The 26,442-nt window shown below is 43.4% G+C and overlaps 1 protein-coding gene across 1 annotated transcript in view; it reads right to left on the bottom strand.

Annotated features, from left to right (window-relative positions):
- LOC147712476 (uncharacterized) overlaps window positions 1-26,442 on the bottom strand; it is a 205,367-nt gene that overhangs the window by 50,317 nt on the left and 128,608 nt on the right. The window contains exons 3-4 of the mRNA XM_086923164.1: window positions 22,042-22,101; window positions 10,459-10,620 (exon numbers count right to left, since the gene is read on the bottom strand). Coding sequence (XP_086779290.1) covers window positions 10,459-10,620; window positions 22,042-22,101 — 222 coding nt within the window. The remainder of the gene's footprint in view (window positions 1-10,458; window positions 10,621-22,041; window positions 22,102-26,442) is intronic.

Consider the following 26,442-nt stretch of genomic DNA (forward strand, 5'->3'; position numbering starts at 1 on the left):
GTAGTCTGAGATTAAGTTTATCAATTTCCTTACAAATATTTGCAGAGAGGAAGAGGGTAAACATGCTTGTGATGAAGTTAATCTGGGGAGGATATCCCAATTTCAAAGCACTCTACTCTGCCCCAACATGTAATTAATTTTTGGAGACTATGGGGCTCATTATGATGACGGTCATCCTGACATGTATAGGGACCGCCCGCCATAAGGGCGGGGGTCCCGTTGGGGGTATTAGAATGCGCCCGCCACAGTGGTGGGTGCATCCTGTATTTTCAGCATTGCGCAGGGTGGTGCTGAAAGCACTGCCCGCCACAATGCTAAAGATACATGTTGTGCATTACAAAGCACAATGTGACAGGCACCGCTTGGTGCCTGCCACGTTGTACTTTGCAATTCCGGTGGGTACCATAGGTACCCCCATGTGCACCCCCCACCCCACAACGGGCCCCCGCAGGGTGTCTCTGCATGCCTTTCAGTGGCGGCATTGCCGCCACGCAAAGGCATTGGAAAATGCCAATGCTAATTTGGTTGGCGGTCTCTGATAGACACAGCGGAACCGCGTTCAGGGGAGCAAGGATATTCCTATTGCTGCAACTCGAACCATTGGGCCAGAGCAACCCCCAACGTTTGGAGGCTCATGAGGCATTGTACCAAGAACAAAAAGGTATTTGCATATTGGCAGAGAACTCCATTTAATTTGTAGACACACTACTGTACTACATCACCACTCTTTTTGTAAATACACTTTTTTACTTAGAAAAACGTGAGTAAGGTGGAGTGTGGTGCACCCTGTCCTGAAGAAGGAGTTGATCTCCGAAACATGTCGACGCACACAAGAGGCGATGTGCTTAATATCACATAATCACCTCGACCTGCACCCTTTTTAACAGTACCAGCCTGGGAGCTAATTAAAATTACTTTTGACTTACCCCTACGAGCCAGGCACTTTTTAAATCATTAACTCACTAAAATTTCTCCACCACATACTCACACACAACCCTCACACGCACCACGCATAGTCTTTGTAATCAGTGCTCCCGCGTAGTCGTAGGTCGCAGCACGCCGCATCCCGTAGAGGGGTGCAAAGACTCCAATGATGAAGCATGACGCCAAGGGTCCTTTTGGTGTGTGAGGGGTATTTTAAAAACACTATGTGCTCCCCACCACAGTAGGGAACACATCACCTGATCAGGTGGATTCTTGTTGTTTATTTATATTGTCTGGGAGAAGGAATCCACCCTTTGTTTCTCTCTCTCCCCCCATTGTTATTTATAATATGATAGACACCACCACCACATTAAACCTTTTCCGCCCCGGTTCGGAAAAGCGACGGACGGTCTTCCCATCCGCCGCGGTCCCCCCGCCATACTAATATGGCGGGGGTCATTCCGGGTAGGATGGCGGGCGGATCGCCCCCGCCAGGCTGGCGGTGGCTACCACCAGCCTGGCGGGGGCGATCCGCCCGCCATCCTAATGGGCCCCCATGTCTCCAAGAGACTTTTGATTTTCATATATAGGGTATTTTCAATAGGGAATTGTGTATTTACGAGGTTTTGCTTAAATTCTATACCCAAGTATTTCAATTGCTTAGCATGCCATTTAAATCCAGTTGATCTAGAATTATTGAATGACAGTTTATTTAGTGGGAAGATTTTTGTTTTGTTGTGATTAAGAGAGAAGCCTCAAACTGTTGCCTATTTGTTAGTGCTGTCAAGTATTATTGGAATGACTTGGTCAGCTTCTTCCGTAAACATTAGAACATCATCCGCAGGCCATGTTTTGAGGGTTTGAGTCGAAGGGTATACCTTTGATTGGAGTTGTGGAGTGTATGTGGTGCAGTAAGGGTTCAATAGAAAGTAGAAAGAGTAATGGAGACAAGGGAATAGTATAGAGTGGTTGGAAAGTTTTAAAGAGGGTTTCTCTGTCAAGATGGATTTTTATTTTTCAAAACATATTTTATTGTGTCAAGCGTTAAATACGATGCAGGGCTCTGTAACCCAGACACCTTCTGCCTCAGTTAAAGATACAAAAAAATTGCATTGACATTTAGAATAGATATTTTTAAAAAGAAACAATAAACATGAACTGTATAACACCCCCCCCTTGCACTATTGTAGCACCACAGTTGAAATACCACATATAGACCCACCTCCTCTCATATAAAGCAGCACTGAGTCATTGGTCTAACGCTCCACAATTCTGAATGATCATCACAGGATTAAGGCATCCCCTGAGGGAACTGGTTCGATGTAGAGACCCCGATAGTCAGCCTATAGCCCCCAGATCTTGGTATGTTTTTGCGGACAGCTCCTAGCCTTAAATATTGGAATCTCTTATCCCATACAGAAATCTAAGCCATTTTTCCACGCTGACAAAGAGGGCGGGCCTCCACTTTCCATTTCCGTGCAATAGCTCTGTTAGCCAATGAAAGCCCCAATAACAACAAATGCAGTTTATAAATATTACCCCCTGATACCCTCCGTTATGTGTAGCAGTACCAATTTAGGTGAAGCTGGGAGTTCCCACCCCAGTACCCCTGCAAGGCAGGCCAAAACCCCGCACCAGAATTTAGAGAGAGTTGTATAATGCCAAATCATATGGATGAGGGTGCCCTCTTCCCGGCCACATCGTAGGCATGTTGGGGATGACACCAGATCCGTCCTCCACAGTCTTGCCCTGGTATAGTCTGCCCGATAAAGGTATTTAAATTGAATTAAGCGAAGTCGCATCGCGATCGCTGCCTCCAACGGTGAGGCCAATGCCTACGTCCAATCATCACCATCCAGTAGGCCAAGGTCCCCCTCCCATGCCACTCTAAGTTTCTCTAATGTGGTGGGACTATTCGTCACCAAGGGCTCATACATTTTGGAGATTTTATCATCTTTTAGGTCTCCCGTGAAAACTTTGGCTTCAATGGGACTGAATCAGCAACCGCCTCTAGGCCAGCAATGCTGGGGGACATGGTATCCCTAAATTGGAGTTATCTGTAGAATTGGGTCTTCCCCATTTGATATTCTTGTTGGAGGTCCTGGAAAGACTTCAGAACTGTACCCCGCATCACATCCCCAGGGCGGAGATCCCTATGTTAACCCAGCCTCGAAATCCCAACAGTGCTGCTAATTGTGTCAGTCTCCCTTTAAACCATAGTGGGGTTTCCCCCTTTAACCTGCCCCACCACTCCATCCTACGCAAGGCCTGTTTCCAAACCTGGAATATTACTTTTGTGGCCGGCAGTAAGGAATTACGCAGGGGAGCCGAGTATAGGATAGTATGTAGGGTAGAGTCCCTTATGCATCGTCGTTCCACAGCATATACGGGATCCTACTTGTCCCCGTACCATCATTCATTTAGTGCTAACAGGTGTGAGGCTATATAGTATATGATTGGACATCTGATGTGGCCAATCCCCCACAATATGTCGATTGAAAGCAGGTCCTCAAAGCCACTCTGGACGCCCCCTGCCCATATGAACTGACCCAAGACCGCTTTGACCTGGCAAAACCAGTCAAGATGGATTTTACGATATTTGTCTTTAATGGGTGCAGTTGTAGATTTATTGTTCTTGTACCCGAGGTTGCTGGCTAGTACTCTACCGGCTTTGTAAAGCTCCTTAAAAGATTTGGCTTTCAACATATTAACCCATTAATTTACTCTTTTGAGGAGAACGCTTAACAAAACTATTTCCGTAAGTGAGATGGCACAACCATTACAGATCATTCATTAAACAAATCTGATAACTAATTTTGAAGTAGTCACCAATAAATTGGTACAATCCTTGCAGGATAATCTAAAACAACAAATCCCAATATCAGCAAAAAACAAAAGATGGAATCTATACATAAGAGCAATTGAATTAAATAAACTAATAAGGGCACAATTCCTTCAATTCTCTGAAATAAGACCATGCAAAATTAATAATTTAAAAACCGTCGCAGGAGGGATAAGGAAAAAAATCGTAACAAAAGTGCAGGATAAAAAGTGGGTGGGCTGAATTATGAATTCAGTAGAACTGTATCTATGGCTTTTAAAATATCAAACTTTACTATTGGCCTGTTGTAATCTTGGACTCTTGCTCACTTGAAGCTTTTTTAAAAAATATTTAACACCAAGGTTAAGCTTTGATCTTGATATCCAACACCGTTCCAAACTGCAATTGTATAAACAATATGCTGAAACAATTGTATATAAGAAAGTGCAGTAGTATATTCATTTTAATTTAAAGCAAGAAGTCAGGCGAAGCATTATATTACTCCGTCTTAGGATACTTCCTCTAAAATCATTCACCTTTAAATGGTTATTAAAGGAAAAAGCTAGTAGTTCCTGTGATCTGTGCAATGGCGGGGTGCAAGATTTGGAACATGAGTTACTTGTTTGTCCAAATCTGACTGTTGTAGAAGCTAGAAAAAGTTTATACAACCAATTCGAACAAAATGTAAAATTCATTTGGTTCAGAACCTGATTTCTCTTTGTAAGGCACCGCCTAATGAATTTGCATGTTACAATATGTTTACATTTTTAGCATCTATTTTAATTTTGTACTAGAATGACATTTTACTATTTTAAATGTAATTTTATTCCTTAAATATTTGTTTATCTCCGTTGAGAACTAAATCAAATAAAATTAACGTTGAAACTTTATGTACTCTTTTGCTTAGTATCTTGTTATACTCATTTAAGAGTCTTCAATGCGTTAATCAGATCATTGGGGCAGATGTATCATCTTTGCAGTTTGTGATTCCTTAATAGCGAATTTTAGCGAATCGCTATTAAGGGCTCGCAAAATACAATGTATGTAAGATTCGCAATAATAATTGCGATTCTACATATTCCTTAATTGCAAATCGCATATTCTGATTCGCAATTGATGAATACCTTCCCATTTATTCCTATGGGCCAAGAGCCCTTTAGGAATGAATGGGAAGACATTCCCAATTTGCAAGTACCAAATAGGTACTCGCAAATTGAGAATGCAATTTCAAGGGTGAAAGGGTGCCAGAAGGACACCCTGTTGCACCCCTGAAATAAGCATGTGTGCACATGCGGCGCACATACATGCCATAATTGAGACCCGTAACATTAAGGGATAATATCTTTATAAGTCTAGAGGGCATAGTCATCTAAGTGTATACATATGGCTAGGTGTTCAAGATGCACAGTTTTCCCTCCAAGTACAGGATCAAAGAAAGAGTGAAAAACAATATAATAAAAGAAGCAAAAGGATAAACAAGGAAGGTAAACCAAAGAGGAAACTTTCAACTTACCCACCCCCACCAATCCCACTTAGTAAATTAGACAACAGTGTATGCCACGGTTAGCCACTCCAATGAAGCCCAACAAGAATATGGGGAGGGGTCTCGTATGAACAAAGTTCGGCAGTAATTGCAAAATCTTTAAATTGCAAACTTTCCAAATATAAGATATCGTATCCAAGTAGCATTCCTCTATAGCCTAGTTAAGGTGTTTCAGGAATCTGTTGGATTGACTTACTTGGTAACAAATATCTGCTATTATCATGTGACAACGGTAGAACATATCAGAAGCAAGGAAATCATATTGAGGTTATGAAGAGAGACCTGTTCGACTAACAACAATTAAACTTTAAGAGTGGTAGACAGTTGCGTAGGTGTAGGGATTACAAAATGTAAGTGTTTCAACACATATACGAGATACAGCACATTTTTGAAGAAGCAACACATACTTAAAGGAGTAGTGGGTATGATGATAGTACAGGCTAATTAATATATTGAGGTATAATTAATAGCAGTGACATATCAAACATTGAAAAGAATAGTAGCTGTATGTTCGTACTTTATGTTACCTGGGTGTGTCTTCACATGTATTTGTGATCCACTGGCAAAACCTGTACAGCTGGCAACATTTATATCACGTCTTAACCCTTTCGATGCTGATGACGAGCTCAGCTCGTCATGATGCACAGTTGAGCTGTGCTGATGACGAGCTGAGCTTGTCATGAAAGCAAAGGAATAATGAAATGTCAGCACAGGAGGGGAAAGGTGTTAAAGATGCTTGGTTCTGAAATGCCTCAATATAGTTATCGAGGTCCACAGGTTTGTTGAAGAACGTACTTTTCCAATTATGAAAAAAGATTCTCCATTTCGATGGGGCTGCAAAAAGGAAAGTTATGTTCCTTGATTTCAAAATCAGAAATCTTTTCCGTCTCATAATGGTGGCTTTGGCACAGTACGTTTTTGGCTCTATTCCATTCAATCATTTTCTGCATGCAGTTAAGAATTGCTTCCAAGTGTTGAAATTTAAGTTGGCGAAAGATCAGCGCTCTCGGCAAACGATGGATAAGTGTTTGTCAAGAAGGTATCCCGTGTGCTCACTCAATCTCGAAGTCTTTATCAAAGGTAATACCAAGAATGTGGGATCCAAGCTTGCAGGAGCGAAGCACAACTTTTGGTTTTGAGTTTTCGGATTGGCCAAGGATTCCGACATGCCCTTGCCTATTTTTGTCTTCTAATTTTGTGAGTGCTCTTTACAGAGTTTCTATTTTCCAGCACAGAAGGGAGGTTTCTGTTCAGACTGAAAATCTTCGGTTTTACTTCTTCTAGATTCTGCTTCCTCAAGACGATTAGCCAGTGCTTTAAAGCATTTCTAAGGTCTACCATCTCAGTTTGTAATGTGCCAGTGTTTGCCTTAGTACTAAGTGTGAGATTTTGAAGGGAGTTTAGACGTTGAAGGATTATTTTCATATTGGCCGCCATGTGTTTTCCTCTTAGGGGTGCATCTAGTAGCAGTGGTTCCCGTTTGCTTCTTTTCAACTCAGATTTCTATTCTTTTGTATCTTTAGCATTTTCTTTTATCTCTCTCTTTGGTGTCCACCATTTTATAGCAATATTAGTATAAAAGCAGAAAGTTCTCAAGTTTGTGGGCTTGACGGAAAAGTAGTGTTATAGGGATATTCCCAGGTATATAGTAGATAATATTGCTGGAGTCAAGATGGCCCTAGACAAAGATCAGCCATCCACCCGTGGATAGAATGACATATGCGAACGCTTGTACCTAAAGGGCCTTTAGTACCCAAAGTCACATATGGGCTCATTTAACAATGAAAATACACAGTTTCAGATAATGAATAGCTCGTAGAGGGATACTATTGCAGTTCCAACACAATGATAATTATTAGGATTAATTACTTTGTGAGAAGCAACCTATAAGGAATTCGGAGGTCATGATAGTATATAAGGCGCCATTTTGTTTTTCACTAATTTTTGATCATGGGCGTAGAGCAAAAGCAATACATGTGGCAAAATAATGGTGATATTATAGATGGTAGTCCCAGAGCTTAAGTTAGTAGAATTGCATCTTTCCAGGTGGGTGAGAGAGCTATAAGTCTCATTGATAACACTCCTCTGAATTAACAAATGTTGCGAGTATGCAAGCGCTAAAAGAAAATCCGATTGTTATTGAGGTACACTGGCGCAGGATTGAAGGAGCATCAGGTCCAATAATCTATTTTTAAACTTTCTGAAAGTAAATCCGAATCGTGGAATGGAGATCCGCCGAGTTGCAGCAAATGAAACATGGAGAGCTCGAGAATCAGGCCATCATTGCGCCTCCCGTTCCGAAATGCTTCGGTCATGGAATTCAGCAATGAGCCTTTGCCTGGGCCCAGACTGAGTTCAGCTTCATTGGTCTTCCTCTTTTTTGGATAGGGATTCAGGATTCTGCTAAAGAAGCGGGCAAGTTTCTCCCGTCTGCTGGAGCTATGATCTTAAGCGGTAATGTTGCGGACTGCTAGCCACCCTCCTCAGTCCCCCCTTAGCCGTCTCCATTCTACATCGTCTGACCACTTTCTAACTTCCATGACCTTCAAAACATATGCAAAATTCCACATTAACTATTCTTTACCTTTGTTCTCAAAACGTTTTTCAATTGTTCCATTGAAAGGTATGTATGCTGGGAGTCCTACCATGGCATTTCACCGTACAAAATCTCCTGGCCTGATATGAATTGTTGTCAATGTACTGAGCTTGTAATAACAACATACCTATCCCTAGGCCTGCTGCTTGCCCAAATTGTCCTGTAACATCTTTTCCCATGGTTTTTTTGACCCATTTTTCTTTTTTCATTTCCTATGTCCAAAGTCTCAAAATTACCAAACAAAAACTGCAGTTGCCATAATAATTTTAAAATGTTGGCAGAGAGAGCGCTTGCACTGAAGTACTTTGAAACATTGTATCACAAGCCAAATATATGCCCCAATTGTTTGGTAGTTGAATTATTCCCCAACCTTACCATTGGATCATAATAATATCATTGGCTCTTCCACTTGCCAATTGAGTTCCAACTCAAACTTTGATGCAATAAAAGAGTGTGCTTTAAAAAGTCTTGCAAGGCTACACACTAAGTGGACCACATCATCTACCAACATTGGTATTGTGTCATAACCCCCTCAGTGATCCAGCCCTCTTGCGTTTTCTTAGATCTTACAATACTTGTAAACTTGTTAATCCCTGCTCAGCCAAAGAAGTGTGAAGTATTGAAATGGGTGGATGTCTGTGTTGCTCTGGTGGGAGGTAAGAAAAGAGGTGTAGGTTGAGCAGAGAGATGATTTTGTTAATGGCGAGGCATTCTATGCTCATGCAGACCTGTTCATTAAATAAAGAACCGTTCTATCATACATCACTGTCATTTCATCTGTGCACATTTCAAATAATGTGTTAATTAAAATCGATATTTCAATGAAAATTATCTTGAAAATAGTATTGATTTTGAATGATACATCAGACTTTTTGATATCAGTTGTATAGTTTTTATAAATTATTTGGCACAAATATCAGACAACTGATTTTATACAGCTAGCCCCAGAACTTATCCTAGCCAGACTATAGCCTTGTTCCTAACTCAAACCGGTTACATCATCCAAACCTTGCCTGTAGCTTCAACATTGCGTATGCAGTGTTACTAATCCTAGCACAAACTCTATCCCCTAAACCCCTACTCTAATCTTGGTTCAACCTCCTACCTGGACTCTTACATAGCCCCTAGGCTGAACGTATGCAAAACCTACTTCAAACCCTGACCCTAACACACCTTGAACCCTACATTGACATTCTCCAACCTTACACTATCACTGACCTGACCATAACTCAGATTCTAACCATTACCCTTACCCATCACTGACACTTGCACATATTCTGTGCCTGCTCTTCACAATGACCTTTACTCTAGACCTTTCCTTGACACAAACCTTTAAGTATGCTTGTCCTTGAAACTGACCTTTACTTTAAGACTTTCATTGGCACTGACCTTTGTCCTTAATATAAACTTTCAGCTAACCTTAACCTCATTTGTTCTCCAAATTTTGACAACATTTTTTTCTATTGAATTCTTATGCATTTGTTTTTTATTTCAATGTTCTTCTCCAAGATGTTTTGCGTTAAAGGGACATGACAGTCTTAAGCCTTGGATCACAAATGTGCAACAATACTAGTTTGAATCAGTCATGTAGTTCGTAGGCAGATGTCAGCAAAACAGTAAGGATAATTTCCATTCTATTTCATTAAATTCCATGTTCTAGAAACAGTACTGATCAGCAGAGGAAGAGAAGAATGAGTATGCAATTGCATTCTGAAAGGTACTCACCTACGACCGAAACTTGATAGAGTTAGGGCCACATGTACGACCGTAAGGTTTTGCGACTCGCAAATGCGATTTTTAGCGACTCTCAATTTGCGAGTCACAAAACCTGATGCACAACAGTGTCTCAGACACAGTTTGCGATTCCCAACTTGGTTGCATGTGGTCTGCCTCATTAATATTCATGAGGCAGGTTGCACTTTGTGACCCATTGGGAACGGCCGTCGCTCACAGGGATGGTGGCCTACTGGGGTCACCAAACCACCATGTCTGAGACTGTTCTTTAATAAAACTGTTTTTTTTTTTCAAATGTCCCTTGGGGACCCCTTCCGATTTGTGACTGGCTTACCACCTACTTGAAGTAGGCGATAAACTGAGTTTGTTCTGCAACCCCATTCCAGTCACAAAACAACCGTACATCCCCTTGCGACTTGCTATTAGGAGCGGACGCCCTTGGCATGCCCCTTCCTAATAGCGACTCAAAAAGCCTATTTTACAAGTCAGTAATAGGTTACAGTCTCGTAATATAGAGTTGGCACATGGCAAAAGCTGTTTTAGCAGTCTCAAACGGGCCGAATCTCCATTTGTGACGCAAAAAAAGGTCATACATGTGCCCCCAAGTTGAGTTTTATGTCCTTTTCTGGAAATAATTATTGCTTTCATTAAAAAAAAAAACACTTTCAGCCTTAGATTGTGCAGATTCTGTGGAATTTGTGTTACTTAACTAATTAAGAGCCCCAGTAATTAGCTAATGCTGCATCATACAAAAAGTACCTAATATAGCAATGGCGTTTATATCTGAGATATATTGATCACTGGATTATCTTCATCGATATCCCTACAACGTTTCCTTACCTCGATAATGGTGTCTCCCGACAGGATGCAACAGTGCTGCTCTGCATCTAATGCGCAGTCTCCATGCAAGACTGGCACAAAGCCTGAGATCAAGGAGTCCTTCACAGCCTCAGTGCCTGGCTGCAACACCTGTCTGCCGGACATCTTCCAGGCTCCAAAGGGCTAAGAAATACAGAGAAGAAAAGAAACGTCAGAGCAGACATTCTTTATTTAAAACACACATTATTTTGTTTTGTATAGACACAATAAATCGAAGTCAAACCAGCACAGTATACAATGTAAGTCCTGGACATTACTATCAGGATATCATTTTGAGGACGCAACCAATCTTATAGTTGCTGCGGAGTAAATGGTCATCAGAAAATCGTGTTACTACTGAGACATAGCAGCAGTACCTAGATATACATATCAAGAAGCTGTGCTTTTATAACTAGTAATAAACAACAAATAAGACAATGAACCCATGCACTTCCCCTTCCTGGTCCTACGTGGTGCCCAGCGCTAAAATGAAATGAAGTATTACTTTAATCAGTGCTGTCATGGGGGCAGTGATGTAGCAAGGAGGAGGGGTGGGGGCGGTCTGCCCCGGGCGGTACGAGTTTTGGGGGGGCAACCAACCCCGTTCTTACCCATGGGGCAGCGGCCACAGGAATCTCCAGCACCCCATCCCACCCCCGACTGTACATTCGGCCACCGCAAGCCTAGTTACGCTACTGCATGGGGGTATCAGGGTGATGATGAAGCGAACTTTAGAAATAAGTTTTGATTTTGTTTGCAGATTTAACTCCCATAGTTTATAATATATTAACGAGTGTTGCATGTTTTTGTATTAATTCAACCTAGAATAATGTGCACCTTCATGAACAAGTGGGACTAATAATATGTGCTCTTGTCGCATTTGTCACTACGTTTTAAATAATATATTAACTTTGTCTTTTGTTTTGTCAAACATTAACTGCAGCTGTTTTTAATAATAGCATGCAAATATTCTTAAATGTGCTTTTATTTATGTTGTGTCTTTTATGTGACAGTGTTTTGTTTGTCTCTTGTGCGTAAAGCTAGGTAACATAGACTAATGGGTTAACTTTAGTAATGGGGTGGGTAACAGAATAATTATCATTACTCGAATTAATTGATGTCTTGTGTTTCCTTGCATACTAGAGTCTTGCTAAAAGAGGCCTGTGGCCTATTTCTAACATGGATGTCTGAAATCCTGTCAAGATGGGTCGTGCACAGCAAAGAATGAAAGAAAACATTTTCTTCATAATTCTTTGAAAAACAAACTCGCGGAAGCTGAGCTGTGCTGTATGTTGAGATAATCATTGTATAACTTTCAATGCCAAGGACAGGACATAACGTCGGAAAAGCTTGAGCAGAGGAAGCAACAAACTGTTTCTTAAATGTTGTGAGCCTTGGAAGAGCTTGTGACACACGTAGACAAAGGACAATGCCGCTCTTAAGGAATATGGTTTTTGCAATGTGAAAGGCGAATGACTTCATGGACTGACATTTCTCGACCAATCACGTTCCGAGTTGGTCTTCTTTTTGTATTCTTTAAGTTAGTCTTAGATAGAGAAAAGGTATAAAAATTGGCCCCTTGGGAAGAGCTCTGTTGGCTCGTTCCTGTGCTCCAGAGATGCTGTCTGACTTTTGACTCACGTAAGATCTTTTCGAACTTATGTTTTTCCCTTTAGGTTACTTTAGACAAGTTAGGGAAATAGGGATTTATACTGACAGTCTATTGTGCCTTTCTAATAAAATAATGCTGCTTAACAAAATGCTAATAACTGTAATCTGCCCTTGAGCCTGATTCCACTGTGTCGCTAGACACTCTTGTAGTGGGCGCATTTGTAGTCTGGCATGTGGTATTAGCAGTATGCAGGAGGACATCATGCCTAATAGTTGCATAAACACTCGTGCTGGTAGTGAGTGTTGTGGTTGAAATCTTTGTATTAACCCGACCATTGTCTGTACTCTGATTGGGTTGGGGTATGCTATTGCCTTCTCTGTGTCTACTGTAGCCCCCAGGTATTGCTGAATCTGGTTTGGTTGCAGGTGTGATTTCTTGTAGTTCACCGTGAACCCTAGGTGGTGCAGCAATTGAATTGTCTTCTGTGTGTTGTGAAGGCATTCTTCCTTTGACTTGGCCTTTATTAATCGTCCAAGTATGGGAAGACATGTATTTGTTGTCTTCTTAGGTGTGCTGCCACCACAGCTAGGCATTTTGTGAAAACTCTCGGTGCTGTTGTGACACCGAATGGAAGGATTTTGAACTGATAGTGTTGTCCTTCTAACACAAACCTTAGGTATTTTCTGTGGGCTTTGTGAATTGGGATATGAAAGTAAGCGTCTTTTAGATCCAGTGTAGAAAGAAAGTCCCCTTTCTTCAGTAAAGGGAGTACTTGTTGGAGCGTGACCATGTGGAAGTGCTCCGAATTTATGTAAGCATTGAGAGGTCTGAGGTCTAATATTGGTCTTAGGGACCCGTCCTTTTTGGGGATCAGGAAGTATAGAGAGTATACTCCTGTGCCCTGTTGATCTTTTGGGACCTTCTCTATTGCATGCTTTTGTAGAAGTGCTAGCACTTCTTCTCTTAACAATGTCAGATGATCCTGACTCATTGGACGCTGTTTGGGGGGGGATGTTTGGCGGGGTATCTGTGAGTTCTAGGTAATAACCATGTTGGATAATTTGTCTCACCCACTTGTCTGACGTGATGTTTTCCCAGACAGGTAGGAACTGTGATAGACGTCCCCCGACCGGTGTTATGTGGTCTGGGGGGAGTTCTATGAAGTCACTGTTTCGGTGTTGAGGCGTTGCGGTTATTATTATTTCCGCGGCCTCTTCCCTTATTGTTGTTACCTCTGTAACTGCCTCTTGAATTACCTCTGGGTGATGTAGGTGTGAAAGATGTGGATTGCTGATTTGTTCCTGTATTCTTTGAGCCCCCTCTATAGGTGGATCTACGAAAGGAACCTCTGTGTGTTGGCTGTTGCAATGCTCCCATTGACTTAGCCGTTTCCGTATCTTTCTTCATTTTCTCTAATGTCTCGTCTGTGCTTGAACCAAACAATGTCTTCTGATCAAATGGTTTGTTTAGTAGGGCTGTTTGTACCTCTTGTTTGAATCCTGAGATTCTAAGCCATGCGTGCCTTCTTAGCATGACACTAGTGTTGATAGACCTTGCTGCAGTGTCTGCTGCGTCTAATGCACACTTAATGGAAGTATTTGTTATTATTTTACCTTCCTGTATTAATTGGTCTGCCTTCTTCTGATGTTCCTTTGGGAGATGTGTGAGAAGTTTTTCTAGCTCATCGTAATGTGCCCTGTCATAGCGTGCGAGTAGTGCTTGTGTATTGGCTATACGCCAGCTATTCGCTGCCTGTGATGCTACTCTTTTACCTGATGCATCTATTAACTTTGACTCCTTATCTGGTGGAGGAGCCTCTCCTGTAGATAACGAGTTTGCTCTCTTACGAGCGTTTGAGACCACCAGCGAGTCTAGCGGTACATGCCCTCTAATAAATATTGGGTCCTTTGGAGCCGCTTTGTATTTTTTATCAATTCTTGGGTTTAACACCCTGGCTCTCACTGGGTTTTCGAATATCTCATCTGTGTGAGTAAGAAGACCCTTCAACATAGGGAGAGTACCTGATGTTCTTTGTGCATTAGGTAGAGTCTCTAACAAGAAATCCTCTATTTGAGGTTCTGTATGTATATCTACTTTATGGTATTTCGCTGCCCTATTAATAAGCTGCACAAAACCTGTGTTATCAGGTGGTGAAGGCTTTGAGGGATATAGCTCTGGGTCGTTGTCTTCATCTGACCCTACATCATAATTTTCCCATGGATCCTCCTCATCTGGGATAGTTTCGTCATCCCCTTGAGGTTCTCCCTCCCCCAGATCACTGTCTACATCTGACTGAGGTGTAGCTGGTGTGCAAGGTGTAGGAATATTTGGCCTATTGTGAGGAATAGGAGAAGAGGGTGTTAGTCTAGGACGAGGAGAAGCAGGAGGAGTTATATTCGTCCCCATTGTTCTCTTTTTTGAAGGAAGAGGTTTATCTTCTGACTGTTCACTCTTTCTCTTCTTCGTGACCACTTTCCCAGTTTGCGGATCAATAAACAAGATCTTTTGTTTGGGATCTGTCTGTTGCTCCTGAATCGGTACCGAGGGTCCTGGTTCCGAGAGGTGCTTTTGTTTTCGATCGTCAGATCTTGTTGTTTTCGAAACCGAATGTTTGCTCGATTCCGACTTTCTTGGTATCGAGTGTCTCTTGGGCGATAAGTCATATTTATGTTTCGACATGGAATGTTTCGATCCCGAGCTGTCCTTTGTATGTAGCCTCGGTGCCGAAGTCGATGTCGCCCTTTTCTCGGATCCGACATGGTGGGAGTCCGAGTGTTTCGGTTTCAGTTTCGGTTTCGTTGCCGGGCCCGAAGGCGGGGCGTCGGAAACTTTTTTCAGCGGTTTGACCGGGCCCGAGGGCGGGGTCGTTACCGCACGGGGTCGATTTTTCGGTAAGGGGACGTCGTCACTCACGGTTTGTTGCTCGATGAGTTCTTCATCCTCCGACTGGTCCCCTTCCGACCCCGACTGGTCCTCTTCTTCCTCGATTTGTTCGTCTCCGAACAGCTCCGGGATCGCTTCCGCCTGCATTCTGGAAACCTCGTGTCTTCGAGCTCGACGATTTCTAATCGTTAGCTTGGAGGAGAATGCTGCGCAGGCTTCGCAGTCCCTGGATTCGTGTTCAGGCGATAGACAGAGGTTGCCCACCTCGTGTAGGTCCTTGTGTGGGAACTTAGCACCACACGTTGGACATTTTTTGAATGGAGTCCTTTCCATGGACTCCGGGCTTGACTGCGTCGAGAAAGGCCTCTGTTCTTCGACGTAGTTCCAAGTTTTTCTCTTCTATTTTGAATTTGTAACGCGTCGGAATGGAAATGAACGCGTTCGAATAACAATACCGTCGAATTGGAAAGGGAATACGCGCCGAAAATCACTTTCTTGCGAAGTTGATCTGGAGCGTCTCGATCTTCATCCGAACCCGATGGCGGAAAAAAACAATCTAAGGATGGAGCCGATGCCCATGCGCACTACCAACCAAGGGAGGAGTCACCAAGAGACAAAAGACTCTCCAAGAGAAAAACAAAGTGCAATCATCCGAGCCCAACACCAGATGGCGATCTATTCATAATGTACCATCTGCAGCCCATATGCCTCGAACATAAAGTTAGTAAAATAGATTTTGAAATGACAAGCTGGTCTTGTTTGTTTCGTTTGAGTTACCATTAGTTAATCCATTGCCTATGATTTTGACTTAATTAAATGTTTATGAAAGTGTTTGATTAATTAGGTCAAATGATTCAGTTGGTCAATTCATGTCTCAGTCATCTATGGGCCTAGTGATAGATTTATGAATAATGGTGAGTATCGTGGTGTAGAGTTGTACATATGAGACTGAATTTCCACTGGATCAGTGACTATGACTTAGTTATTTAGAGTGCGGTGAAGGATCTTCTGGAAGGAATTCCCAGGTGTTTGTGCAGTATATGATAGCTAGCAAAGCATGGAGTGCAAGATAGTAGCCTTGAGGTATATCAGTTTGGGAGTGGAAGACAGGGTGTAGTTCGCTAATAGCGCATCTTCCTCAATGAGTCGCTGTTAGCATTTCGACATAAGCTGCATAAAATTCCAGCCGATGTCCATCGGACCCTGGTACTTTTCCTAGGCCATCTTCTTGACCACTGCTTTGACCTCTTCTACTGTTATTTCAGCCCCTAGATCCTCCGCCTCCTCTGGTGTGATATGGGTCAGGCGAAGGTCTCACCATACTAGTTGTAAGGGGAACTCTCACGAGTTGCTAGAGTATATCTTAGCCTAATATTGTACAGAGGTCTCCTTTATGTCTTCCTGCTCATAAACTCTGTCACCAGAATATGCTAGCCCAGGTCTCTCTTTTTCGATGGTTCTAAGAGTTGCTTTTTGTGTTTCTACTCGTTTAATCAACATTCGATGGATCACAACAGATTCCCATGTACACCGTCGTCTTATTACTTTTTTTAACACCTCCCACTCCCAAAGCAATGCCAAAGTAATTCCAGATGCCCTCACCAATCTAATCCTTAAATATTGGGTAATCCAAACTTTCGACTTTCAGTCTCCAGGTCAGTATGAGCGTGGGTGTCCTATCCCATGCCTGAGTCAGAAGTAATGGGTTATGATCCGAGATGGTCTTAGTCAGGTATTTAGAGTCTGTCACCGCTTTGTAGAAGCCCGATGTGGACAGGAAAGTATCTAACTGACATGTACCTTGTGCAGTGCAGGGAAGTAGGAGTAGTCCCATTCCCTCGGGTGGGCCACCGTAACTGTATCTATAATCTCCCATTGTTACTAGCAGTTGCGGAATTTCTTTGCCAGTCGCTTGGCTGGAGGATCCAGCAGGGGTGGCTGGAATCCATCCAGTATCATATGAACAACACTAATAAAGTCTCCCCCCGCCCCCCCAGAAATGACGAGTGGGGCATACAAGGCACTAGCTTTAGTGAAATATTATCTGAAAATGTACCCTGTTCAGTGTTCCAATTCTGATAGGTTTACACTGTTTGTGCCGGGCCCTTTTAAACTAATATGGCTGCTGCGTTTGGTGCAGTGGTCGCAAGTACAACCTCTTCTGCATCCCCAGACTACTCTGCTGGAACCCACTCATGATGTGGCTGGGGATCCCCTATATGTGGTTTTTGGACCCCACAAAGACTGATCGAGCCCACTGGTCCATCTACAGTCATGCAGCTGGTGAGTGAGAGGGTTGGTGGGGAGGATAGATAGCTGTCAAAGTTTCAGATTGCTATCTGTGGCATTTTCATAATTTTAGTGTAATTATTAGTGACATTCCAATGACTATGAGTGACACTTTCTCCCGATCAATCAATTAATAAAGATGAGGGAAAGATATAAATATCACAAATTACACCCATTTGAGCGAAACTCTAAGGAGCTCTTAAAACAGCTTTAAAGCACCAGAAATGGAAGGGAACTAACCTAGTGCCCATGTAACCTGAATGGACAGTGGCCTCAGACACTGCCTTCGGCAAGGCTCAGGAGAGTGAGGGCGAGGCACACATGGGTTACAGCCAGCCAGGGCGGTGTTTTGTGTAAAATGGTATGTCCCCCTATGAGAAAATCCAAACATATGGCAGATGCTGGCACACCAAAAGAGAACGGTTTAATGTTTGACATAGGCAACAAAAGGGGTTTACAGTTAAAAAAAAAATGTATTAATCCACCATACGTTTTGGCAGGAGGAGCACTTCTTTATCAGTTTCCCAGCTGAGGACGGATGTCCCATTCATGTTAAACACAAAAGCCTGGAAAAACTATTAAAGTCGGAAAGAGTAATGGTAATAATGTGGAAAGTGTCTAGACTAATGGCCATTAAGAAATGACATTCCCTATTTGTAGCATTGAAGAGAAGTCATGAGCACAAAGAAAGCTATATATAAATGTACTGTAACACAAACAGGTAAGCGCTTTCAGCCAAACAGAGAGAGAATAAAAGAGAGTTGCACTTGAGAGAGTGAGTTCAGGTACCCTCAGGTCTGTGGACTGATGGTGGGCTACATCTGTTAGCCTTAGGTGATAAAATATAATACATACTGTTTTTAGAGCATGTATTCAACAAGAATTACATTTCAAATTATGTTGCTCAACAACACTAATGTATGTTACGATTTTCAGTGCTACAGGATTGTGAATGCAAAAGAGCTAATAAAATATAATACAGATCTTGCTTTAAATTAATTTAGGAAACAGTCACTGTATGGGACCTATATTCAGGAAAAGCACTAACCTTTCATCTCGCAAAGCTCGAGGTTAGCACCTCAGTATGTACGTCACAATATCAACGTATGTAAAAATTGTCTTACCATCATGAAGTACACATATCAAGTGCCTGCTAACAAGACCCTGAACACCTTCAGGGGCAACAGGTTGGTTGTCTGGCTCCCATGACGGTTAACCCTCTCAACCAATTCAGCGCTCTATAATTGAAGGCATCGACTCTTGTCTGCAGAGGTGCAAGGCTGGCTGCAGGCAGGCTCATGCCGTGAGTCACAGCGAGCCGAGGCCATTCGAGTTTGCCACCCGGGGGTCTGACCCGCCTGCCTCCAGTGACAGTCGTGTTGGCCGTTCAGCTGTTCTGACTCCTGTGAGCCCTGGGCAAAGCCGTCCAGGGGGCCGCTGGGACGCTGACTTCTTCTCTCAGTCTTTCCTCAGCTGCTGTAATATATTGAATGAAGCGGGGGAGAAGTAATAACTACATCTGATAGGAGGCGGTGGCCCAAGGCGGTGGCCCGGACCATGCGAGCTGCAGAAAACAGGGCTGTGAGCTCCTCAGCCGGCGCCATTATTATTTGCAGCCCTCTGGCCATGTCTATTATATGCACCGCAAACTAGCCAGCCGAGCCGCCTTCTAGCTCCCAAAATAAACTCCCTGTGCTCTGACAACAGGATGTGACGTCTCCTCACAATGACGTCAGGCTGCTAGTGAGAGCTGCAGGGATTGGAAGCACAATGTTACATTGTAGCAGTTGAGTGAAGGCTGCCAGCAACCTTAGCTCAGCTGCAAGCCCAAGCCTGTTGCAGCAGCATGGGGAAGCCACAGGCGGCACGCTGCCACAGACTCAGTTTTATAAGCGATTTTAGTGTCAGCTGACACACAACATATGTGTGACAATGCATTTCAGTGCTTTAATGCAGAGTCCCACACTGAAATGAGTTTGTCTATCTAACATGTGATGCATGGCACGTGGCAGGGCTAGGCATATCTGCAGTTCTTCTACTCAAGGCTCAATCCTGGAGTTTCCACCAGTTTTCAACGCATCTCCCTTCCGGACATATAGTCAAGCAAGAAACCACCACCTAGGCTCAGGTTACCTCTCCACAGTGGACCTCGACACAACCGCAGATTCAAGCTCCTCCAGAAGGCCCACAAGAACTGAGAAACTCTGTTCATGGGTTTCCAGCGGCTAGTCAGAAAGCCGCCACTACCTTGTGAGGCTCTCCTTGAACCCACACACCCAGGACCTCCGGGCGGTCACCTCAGAGGCTGCCCGAGTCGATCAACTATGGCTGATGTGCCGAATCATTTGAACTCCAAGGCTAGGCTTGGCCACAGGTCGCAGATAGGGCACTGCACTCCCAGGTGTAGGATGCTCATCAGCTCACCTCCTGCCCTGGCACATAGCATCCAATTACGCCTTCATGGAGTCGGTCTTTAAACCAATGTTTAGTCTTGCCAGTTCGGGCCTGCAGCGAAGGTACTAGTACATCTGACGATGAGACCTGAACAATTGCAGTGGCAGGCTGGTTGAGTGGTGCAGGCACAGATCCGAACCACTTCTCTGGTCAGGCTTCTCTGCCCAGAGAGCCGAAGGCGTCCACCATACTGTGTTAATAGCACGGCCACTAGCCAGTGAGCCTCTAATCTCCAGCCGACATGGAGTGCCCCAACGACTACGGCAGTGTGACGAAATATGTAAACCCTGGCTGCCTTTCGGTTAATGGGGAAGTTGAGGCAAAAAGCATGCAAGGATGGTAGAGATCGTCCGAGAGCTCTGCTAGGTGCTTCTTATTCCATCGGCATCAGGCCACACCACCCATAAGAGCAGACAGTTGTCAGTGAAAAGTCCTGAGTGCACCACCTCAACATAGACACTGACTAACTGCTACATATGTTGCTTTCTACCAGACAAATGCATTCATCTGCTTCAGTTTTAGGGGGAGCTCTCAGTGCTGACTACTTTAGGATGCATTAATCCATGTGTCATTCATACAGACTGAAATGGTTCTGAGACAAACCTCCACCCTTCTGCATACCCAGAACAGGCAAGGAAAATGTAGTAACAGTGCACACTCTAAATGCAATATACTTGTTCAAAAAGAGGCACAGGGAAATGTACCTTGCACAGAAAACAGGAAAAGGCCAACATCCAATCCAATTGTACAAGGCCTACCTGCACTAAAGTCCAGTAGGGGTCCTAAATCACCTCATATACTATCACGCTAATGACTTTCTCGCCTTATCCAACTGGCCAATTCTTTTGCCCACTATTACGTTATTATGTAAATATTGCTATTCTTGTCGTCACATAACTATTGCTATTTTTGTCTATCATGTTGTAACGTAACTATTGCTATTTTTGTCTATCATGTCGTAACGTAACTATTGCTATTTTCGTCTATCATGTCGTCACGTAACTATTGCTATTTTCGTCTATCATGTCGTCACGTAACTATTGCTATTTTTGTTTATCATGTTGTCACGTTACTATGCTATTTTTGTCTATTGCTACGATTCTGCTTGGTTGCTTCTTCGCATATGCGTTGCATCCCTCCGTAAAGCGCTCTGATACCCTCTAGGGTCATGTTCGCGCTATACAAAACTTTCTAAATAAATAAAATAAACCCAAAGGCAAGTTCATTCTGAAAGAAAGTCTGTCACCTAGCTGTGAAGTATATGTTCTTCATGGACTGTTTGTGGTTACTCATCCATGTGCACATGAAACAGAATGCCTCGATTACTTACTAGTAATCCCATTACTCAACATTTTCTTCTGTGCCTCTGTCCATACAACCCTCATAACGTAAGGGGTGAGGAGTTAATGGCCATTATGCATCCATGTAATAATGTGTTATGTAGGAGGTTGTCGAACCATAGCAAAAAGTTATAGAATACGTGGTTGAAATTTTTATCAACTCAAAACTGGATAATGCAACCTGCATAGGAATACTGGTGTACAAAATTACCAGACTTAAACATGTATGAAAAGCTGCTGCCTCATTATCCTTGAACTAAAGACATTTGAATCCACTTTACTAAGTGAATGAGGGTTCCATTAGATAACCGTATCCAAATTAATACTTTCAATAATATTTTCTAGACCTTTATGGGCATTCATGGACAAGGCTCTTGGTATTTTGTGCTGAAATGTCCCAGTTTAGAACTCTAGATCTACTGATGTGGGACTCTTGAAAATTCCTAAGGCAAAATCAAATGGATGGGAGTTTGCAATTTCACATTTCAAAAGCCATGAGGAAATTGCATTCATAGTGTGTGCCAGTGAATTAAAACAATAATATAATTAAGGTCTTTGGGCACCTCAATCAGGACAATGCCATGGAAACTATCAAGTTCAAGGGAAACAGAACCTTCTCAATCCTGGAACTGACATTATGGAGTATACTCTTGAAACCTTGGATGAGAGATTTGGTACCTCATGGATTTATTAAGGATTATCGTACAGAAGGTCCTTTTGCCTACTAATGTGTTCCATCTTGTGAGTCTGATCTTCATGCAACTAAAGATTTTCATGAGAAACTGCAAAAAGATTCATTTGCAGCTGCTGTCCTGTGTGTGTGTGCGTGTGTGTGTATTCCCAAATTATTCTTCCCCCTTGCTAAATCCTGGAACTACCCAAACTTAGCATTTCTCAGGCGCGAAGAACTAGCAGCTGCAAAAAGAAAAAGAAAGTCACTACATTTGAATATCTCCAAGTCTTCTAAAAGGAGGTTAAGGCCCTTACCGAAATCCCGACAGCTGCAACACCTTCTTTTACCAACTGCTCTGTCACCAAGAGGTTCAACTGGAAAACAGAAAAAGAAATGTGAAATTGAGTTCATGTGAGCTTTCCCAGTTTGCCAATGCAAGAAGTGAATAGACAGAGTGTAAGCGAAATGGTTACAGCTGTATATTCCACCTGACTTATTCCACCATTTTTTACTGTTTCCCCCTGATGATCATCTGGGTTTTTGTATCTTTGGATGTGCTCTGATGCCTCCTAATCATGTACCCCAAAGTATGGGCCAGATGTACAAAAGGTATTCACGTCTCAAAATGCTCCAATTTAGATTCTGCAATTGCAAAAATGCTTTTGACAAAGTACTAAATACATTTTAGCAGTCTGTAACTTTCTTTCAAATCCTCAAATGGGTTTATAAATGGATAAAGAATCGCTAATAGAAAGGGGTGTGTTGTAGGTATCCCTTTCAAATAGCAATTTTTAGCCATATGTATCAATGGTTTAGAAACGAAATAGTGGTCGTACACCACTGAAAGTTGGGCCAAGGCTGGGGAGGGTACCCACTCGCAAAAGTAAAGGGGTGCTGTTGTGTTCCCTTACCCTCTGTGAAGGTTAAAAAAAATGTTGGGGAGAAGGTAGTATTCCAATGGACCACATCTAACTCTCAAACAAACTTTTTTTTAATTTAAACTTTTCTTTTTAAACACATTCCTCTGTTCTTTAAGGAACGCAGGTTGCATTTAAAAAATAAGTTTACTTTATTGAAAATCAATTACAGACATGGTGGCCTGCTAGGCTTTTCAGGGCACCATTCCTTGTGACTGTGGCGAATTATATTGAACTGCAATTTACAACTTACCTAATGAATAATAATTAGGCAGGTCGTATTCTGACTAAATCAGATTCTGTTTTTTACAAACCAACTCACAAATTGTGGCCGGTATTTTCTAACCAGTAAGCAGTACATCTGGACAAGGAACAAGGAGCTCGACCTGTTTTTGAGAACGCCCACAGAATCGATTGGGCGGGTCTGGTGAGTCCAAGGTAGAAGCCGCAGGAGGCGCGGGAGGCGCAGGAGCAGCCGCAGGAGCCGCGGCAAAGAGCTGCGGGAGCCGCGGGAACAGCCGCAGGAACCGCGGGACTAACAGCGGGAAACAGCTGCGGGAAACAGCCGCAGGAGCTGCGGGAGCAGCCGCAGTAGTAGCCGCGGCAGTGCACGGGTTGTGGCAACTAGAGACGCAAGTGAGGTGATTAATAGTGAGCCCCTTTGTCCGTGCGCTGAGAGCGGAGACGGAGAGTTGGGCCTAGGGGAAGTCTCTCCGGCATCCGTCAGCAAGTACCAGTGTAACCCCCCTGAAAGCTTTGGTAAAACTTTGCTTTTCTCTGAACTCAGCTACGCCAAGCTTTGTCAAGCCCCTATTTGCCAAACCTGCCAAACTGCTCATTTTGGGTCCTCATTTGGGGTCCTGGGGGGATACTTCACGAGTCACAGAACTGCATTTCCCAACTGTCTTCGCGGCGCACTCCACGCCACCGCCCGCGTCAGAGAGGCGCTCATAAGGAGATTCAAGCCCCGTGTGCCGGGAAAAGCCTAGGACAAGGGCGGGCCGCCTTAGGCCGTCAGAGATCAGAGGAGGGCAGGCTAGGCCGCCCCCTTGACATTTTGCAGATTATTCTATTGGTGTGGCGAGCCCTAATAGCCCTTACCAATTTTTATTGAGACATTGCTGTAGCGTGATCGGTGTGGGCAGGACTAGTTGTTTTAAACTAACATTCCTTTGTGTAGCAGAATGACAATGGCCAAAAGAAAGTCACTTACGGGGAAAGGGGTAGCGGGCACGTTGGATGCCTTCTTGAACAGAGCAGAGTAAGTCTTAATGCACGAGATTGCCAAAACAGAGCGTAGGCTTTCTCTAGATCCCCTTGTTACAGGGACATCAACTGTTTTGCATGCTTTGTAATCTAGATGCAGTTGACTGTCTACTCCCACCCCGCACAGTGTGATGTCACAGTGGTTATTTGAAACAACTCCTGTGTAAGACCCCCCCCCCCCCCCCCCCCCCCCCCCCCGAGGAGCAAATTGACAGCCTAGCACTTCATCCCGAAGCTTCTAATATAGCTTCTAATTGTCCACCAACTCCAACTCATGGTAGCCTAGATAATATTGTGCCCAGAATGGGAGAGATACCTGTCAATCTCAGAACCAACCCAATTACTACGGGAGTGTTGTCCAGCCCTAGAAAAGATGTATCTGACATTGACATTATCTCTTGGAATATTGCTGGGCTCCGTGAAAAGGTCACAAACCCAGTATGGCTTGGATATATAGAAAAAACAGGCATCATCTGTGTTGGAACCGGTTCATATACAGGGTTATTTGACTTTTAACACTTCGGCCGTAAGAGGCCTTGGAGGTCGGCCCAAGGGACGACTGTGTATGTATGTATCCAATTTATTATGCCTAGACAAGATTACAACCAAAGGGGGGATTGCCATCATCAGATTGTTCAACTCTCAGTAAGAAGCAAAAAAATAATTCTTATGGTCAATTTTTTATGTCTCTACAGAGAACTTCGGGGCTGAGTTCTCTTGCATTGCAGAGGCTTTGGACACTATTAACACCCTGACTACTGTGGATTTTACCATCATATGGCAATATGTAGACCATTGAGTTCTAAAACTTGTGGGTACCCAATGGACCAGGGGGTCTCCAATTGTCATTTTGCGCATTCTAAGCTGGGCGACCACCTTAATGATCTGATGTCTTATTATGATTTGGGCTTCGCCAATGATTTAGTTCCTTGTCCCGTTCCCATGTCTGCTACTTTTAATGGAGAGTATTATCCTCCATTATAGATTTCATTCTGGTTTCATTGACATTTGCCCCTAGTCTGCTATATTTTGATATAAGGACCGTGGCTTTGAGCGACCATCACCCACTTCGCCTTAAGTTCCATTTGCAAGCTATTGGTCCCGTGAGGAATAAAACTATCAGGAGTATGCCGGGCACACTGGAACTGAATAGAACTAATGGATATGTTATTTGCTGGTTGAATGTTGAACCCCGAGGTTTTGACCAAGTGGCTGATCTCTACCCATAAAACTGCTTTTAATATCTGCCTCAATGAGTTCTCCCTTCCGGAAGAAATTACCTCCTCCTTTAATGAGATAGCTAAGGAGGTCAAAAAGCTATTGTCCGTCCAATGCGGTTCCTTCCCTAAAAGAACTGGTTGGTTTGATACCGCTTGTTCTAAAGCGTACTCCAGTCTTAAACTGGAACTCCATAAACAACCTAGACTGCAACAGGAGGTAAAGAGGGCAAGAGCCACTTATAGGAAAGCAATAGCAGATAGAAAGAGATCACTGAGGGAAGAAGCGTGGGGGGAGTTACATGAGGCCACACAAAAAAGGACTCCGTTGCCTTTTGGAAAATCTTAAGAACTCCACCGCTGATAGGGGAGGGGAGACCTACCATTGAATTGGCCATTTTAGAAAAGGACTGGATAACCCATTACTCCACCTTATATAATGGTCCTTCTTTTAATGAGTATCCACTTCCGCAGTCCCCTTCCACATACAAGGGCAACCTCCATGTCACTCTAGATTAAACTATGTTAGCCCTTGAGCGCAGCAAGGGGGGCAAGGCCCCTGGTCCCGATGGGGTTTCAGTAGATCTGTTCAAGTCAAATGTAATGTTATGGGCCCCTCTTTTAACCCAGCTGATTAATGCTAGTGATGGCTCCACCTTTCCTAAGACCTGGTCTGATTCAATCATTGTGCCAATTTTCAAGAAGGGATATAGTCAAGAACCTGTTTGTTACAGAACAATCTCCCTTCTTGACTCCATGGTAAAGGTAGTTGGCCGAGTCATCCTCCAACGCTTGCAGGACTGTGCAACTGAATCTAAGGTCTTATCTGAACTGCAGTATGGGTTCCGGGAGGGCCTGGGTACCCTGGAACAAAGTCTCAACCTGGCTATGTTAGTCGGGATGTACACTCGAGCAAAAAATGGGAAACTTTATTTAGTTTTCGTCGACTTGACTGCAGCGTTTGATTCGGTTGTCCATGTGAGGCTATGGGAGACCCTTGTCGATCTTGGGGTGGACCATGGCCTAATTGCTTTCCTGCATCGATTCTAAGAGAGAGCTTCAGCCAGTATTAGATGTGGGATGAAGGGGCAATGCACCTCGGGATTTCCTTTCAGAAGAGGGGTGCGCCAGGGCTTCGTGCTGGCCCCCTTTCTTTTTAACCTATATATAAATGGTATGGCCGAGGCACTTCTCAAGGGGGGCTCAGATTTTCCGCAAGTTGGCGGGAGAGGAATTCCTGCTCTCCTCTACGCTGACGACGCAGTCATCATAGCGCGCACAGGCAATGGCCTGCAAAAAGCCCTGACCAGTTTTA

This window comes from Lissotriton vulgaris, chromosome 5 (assembly GCF_964263255.1).
Source record: "Lissotriton vulgaris chromosome 5, aLisVul1.2, whole genome shotgun sequence".
Taxonomy (NCBI): Eukaryota; Metazoa; Chordata; class Amphibia; order Caudata; family Salamandridae; genus Lissotriton; species Lissotriton vulgaris.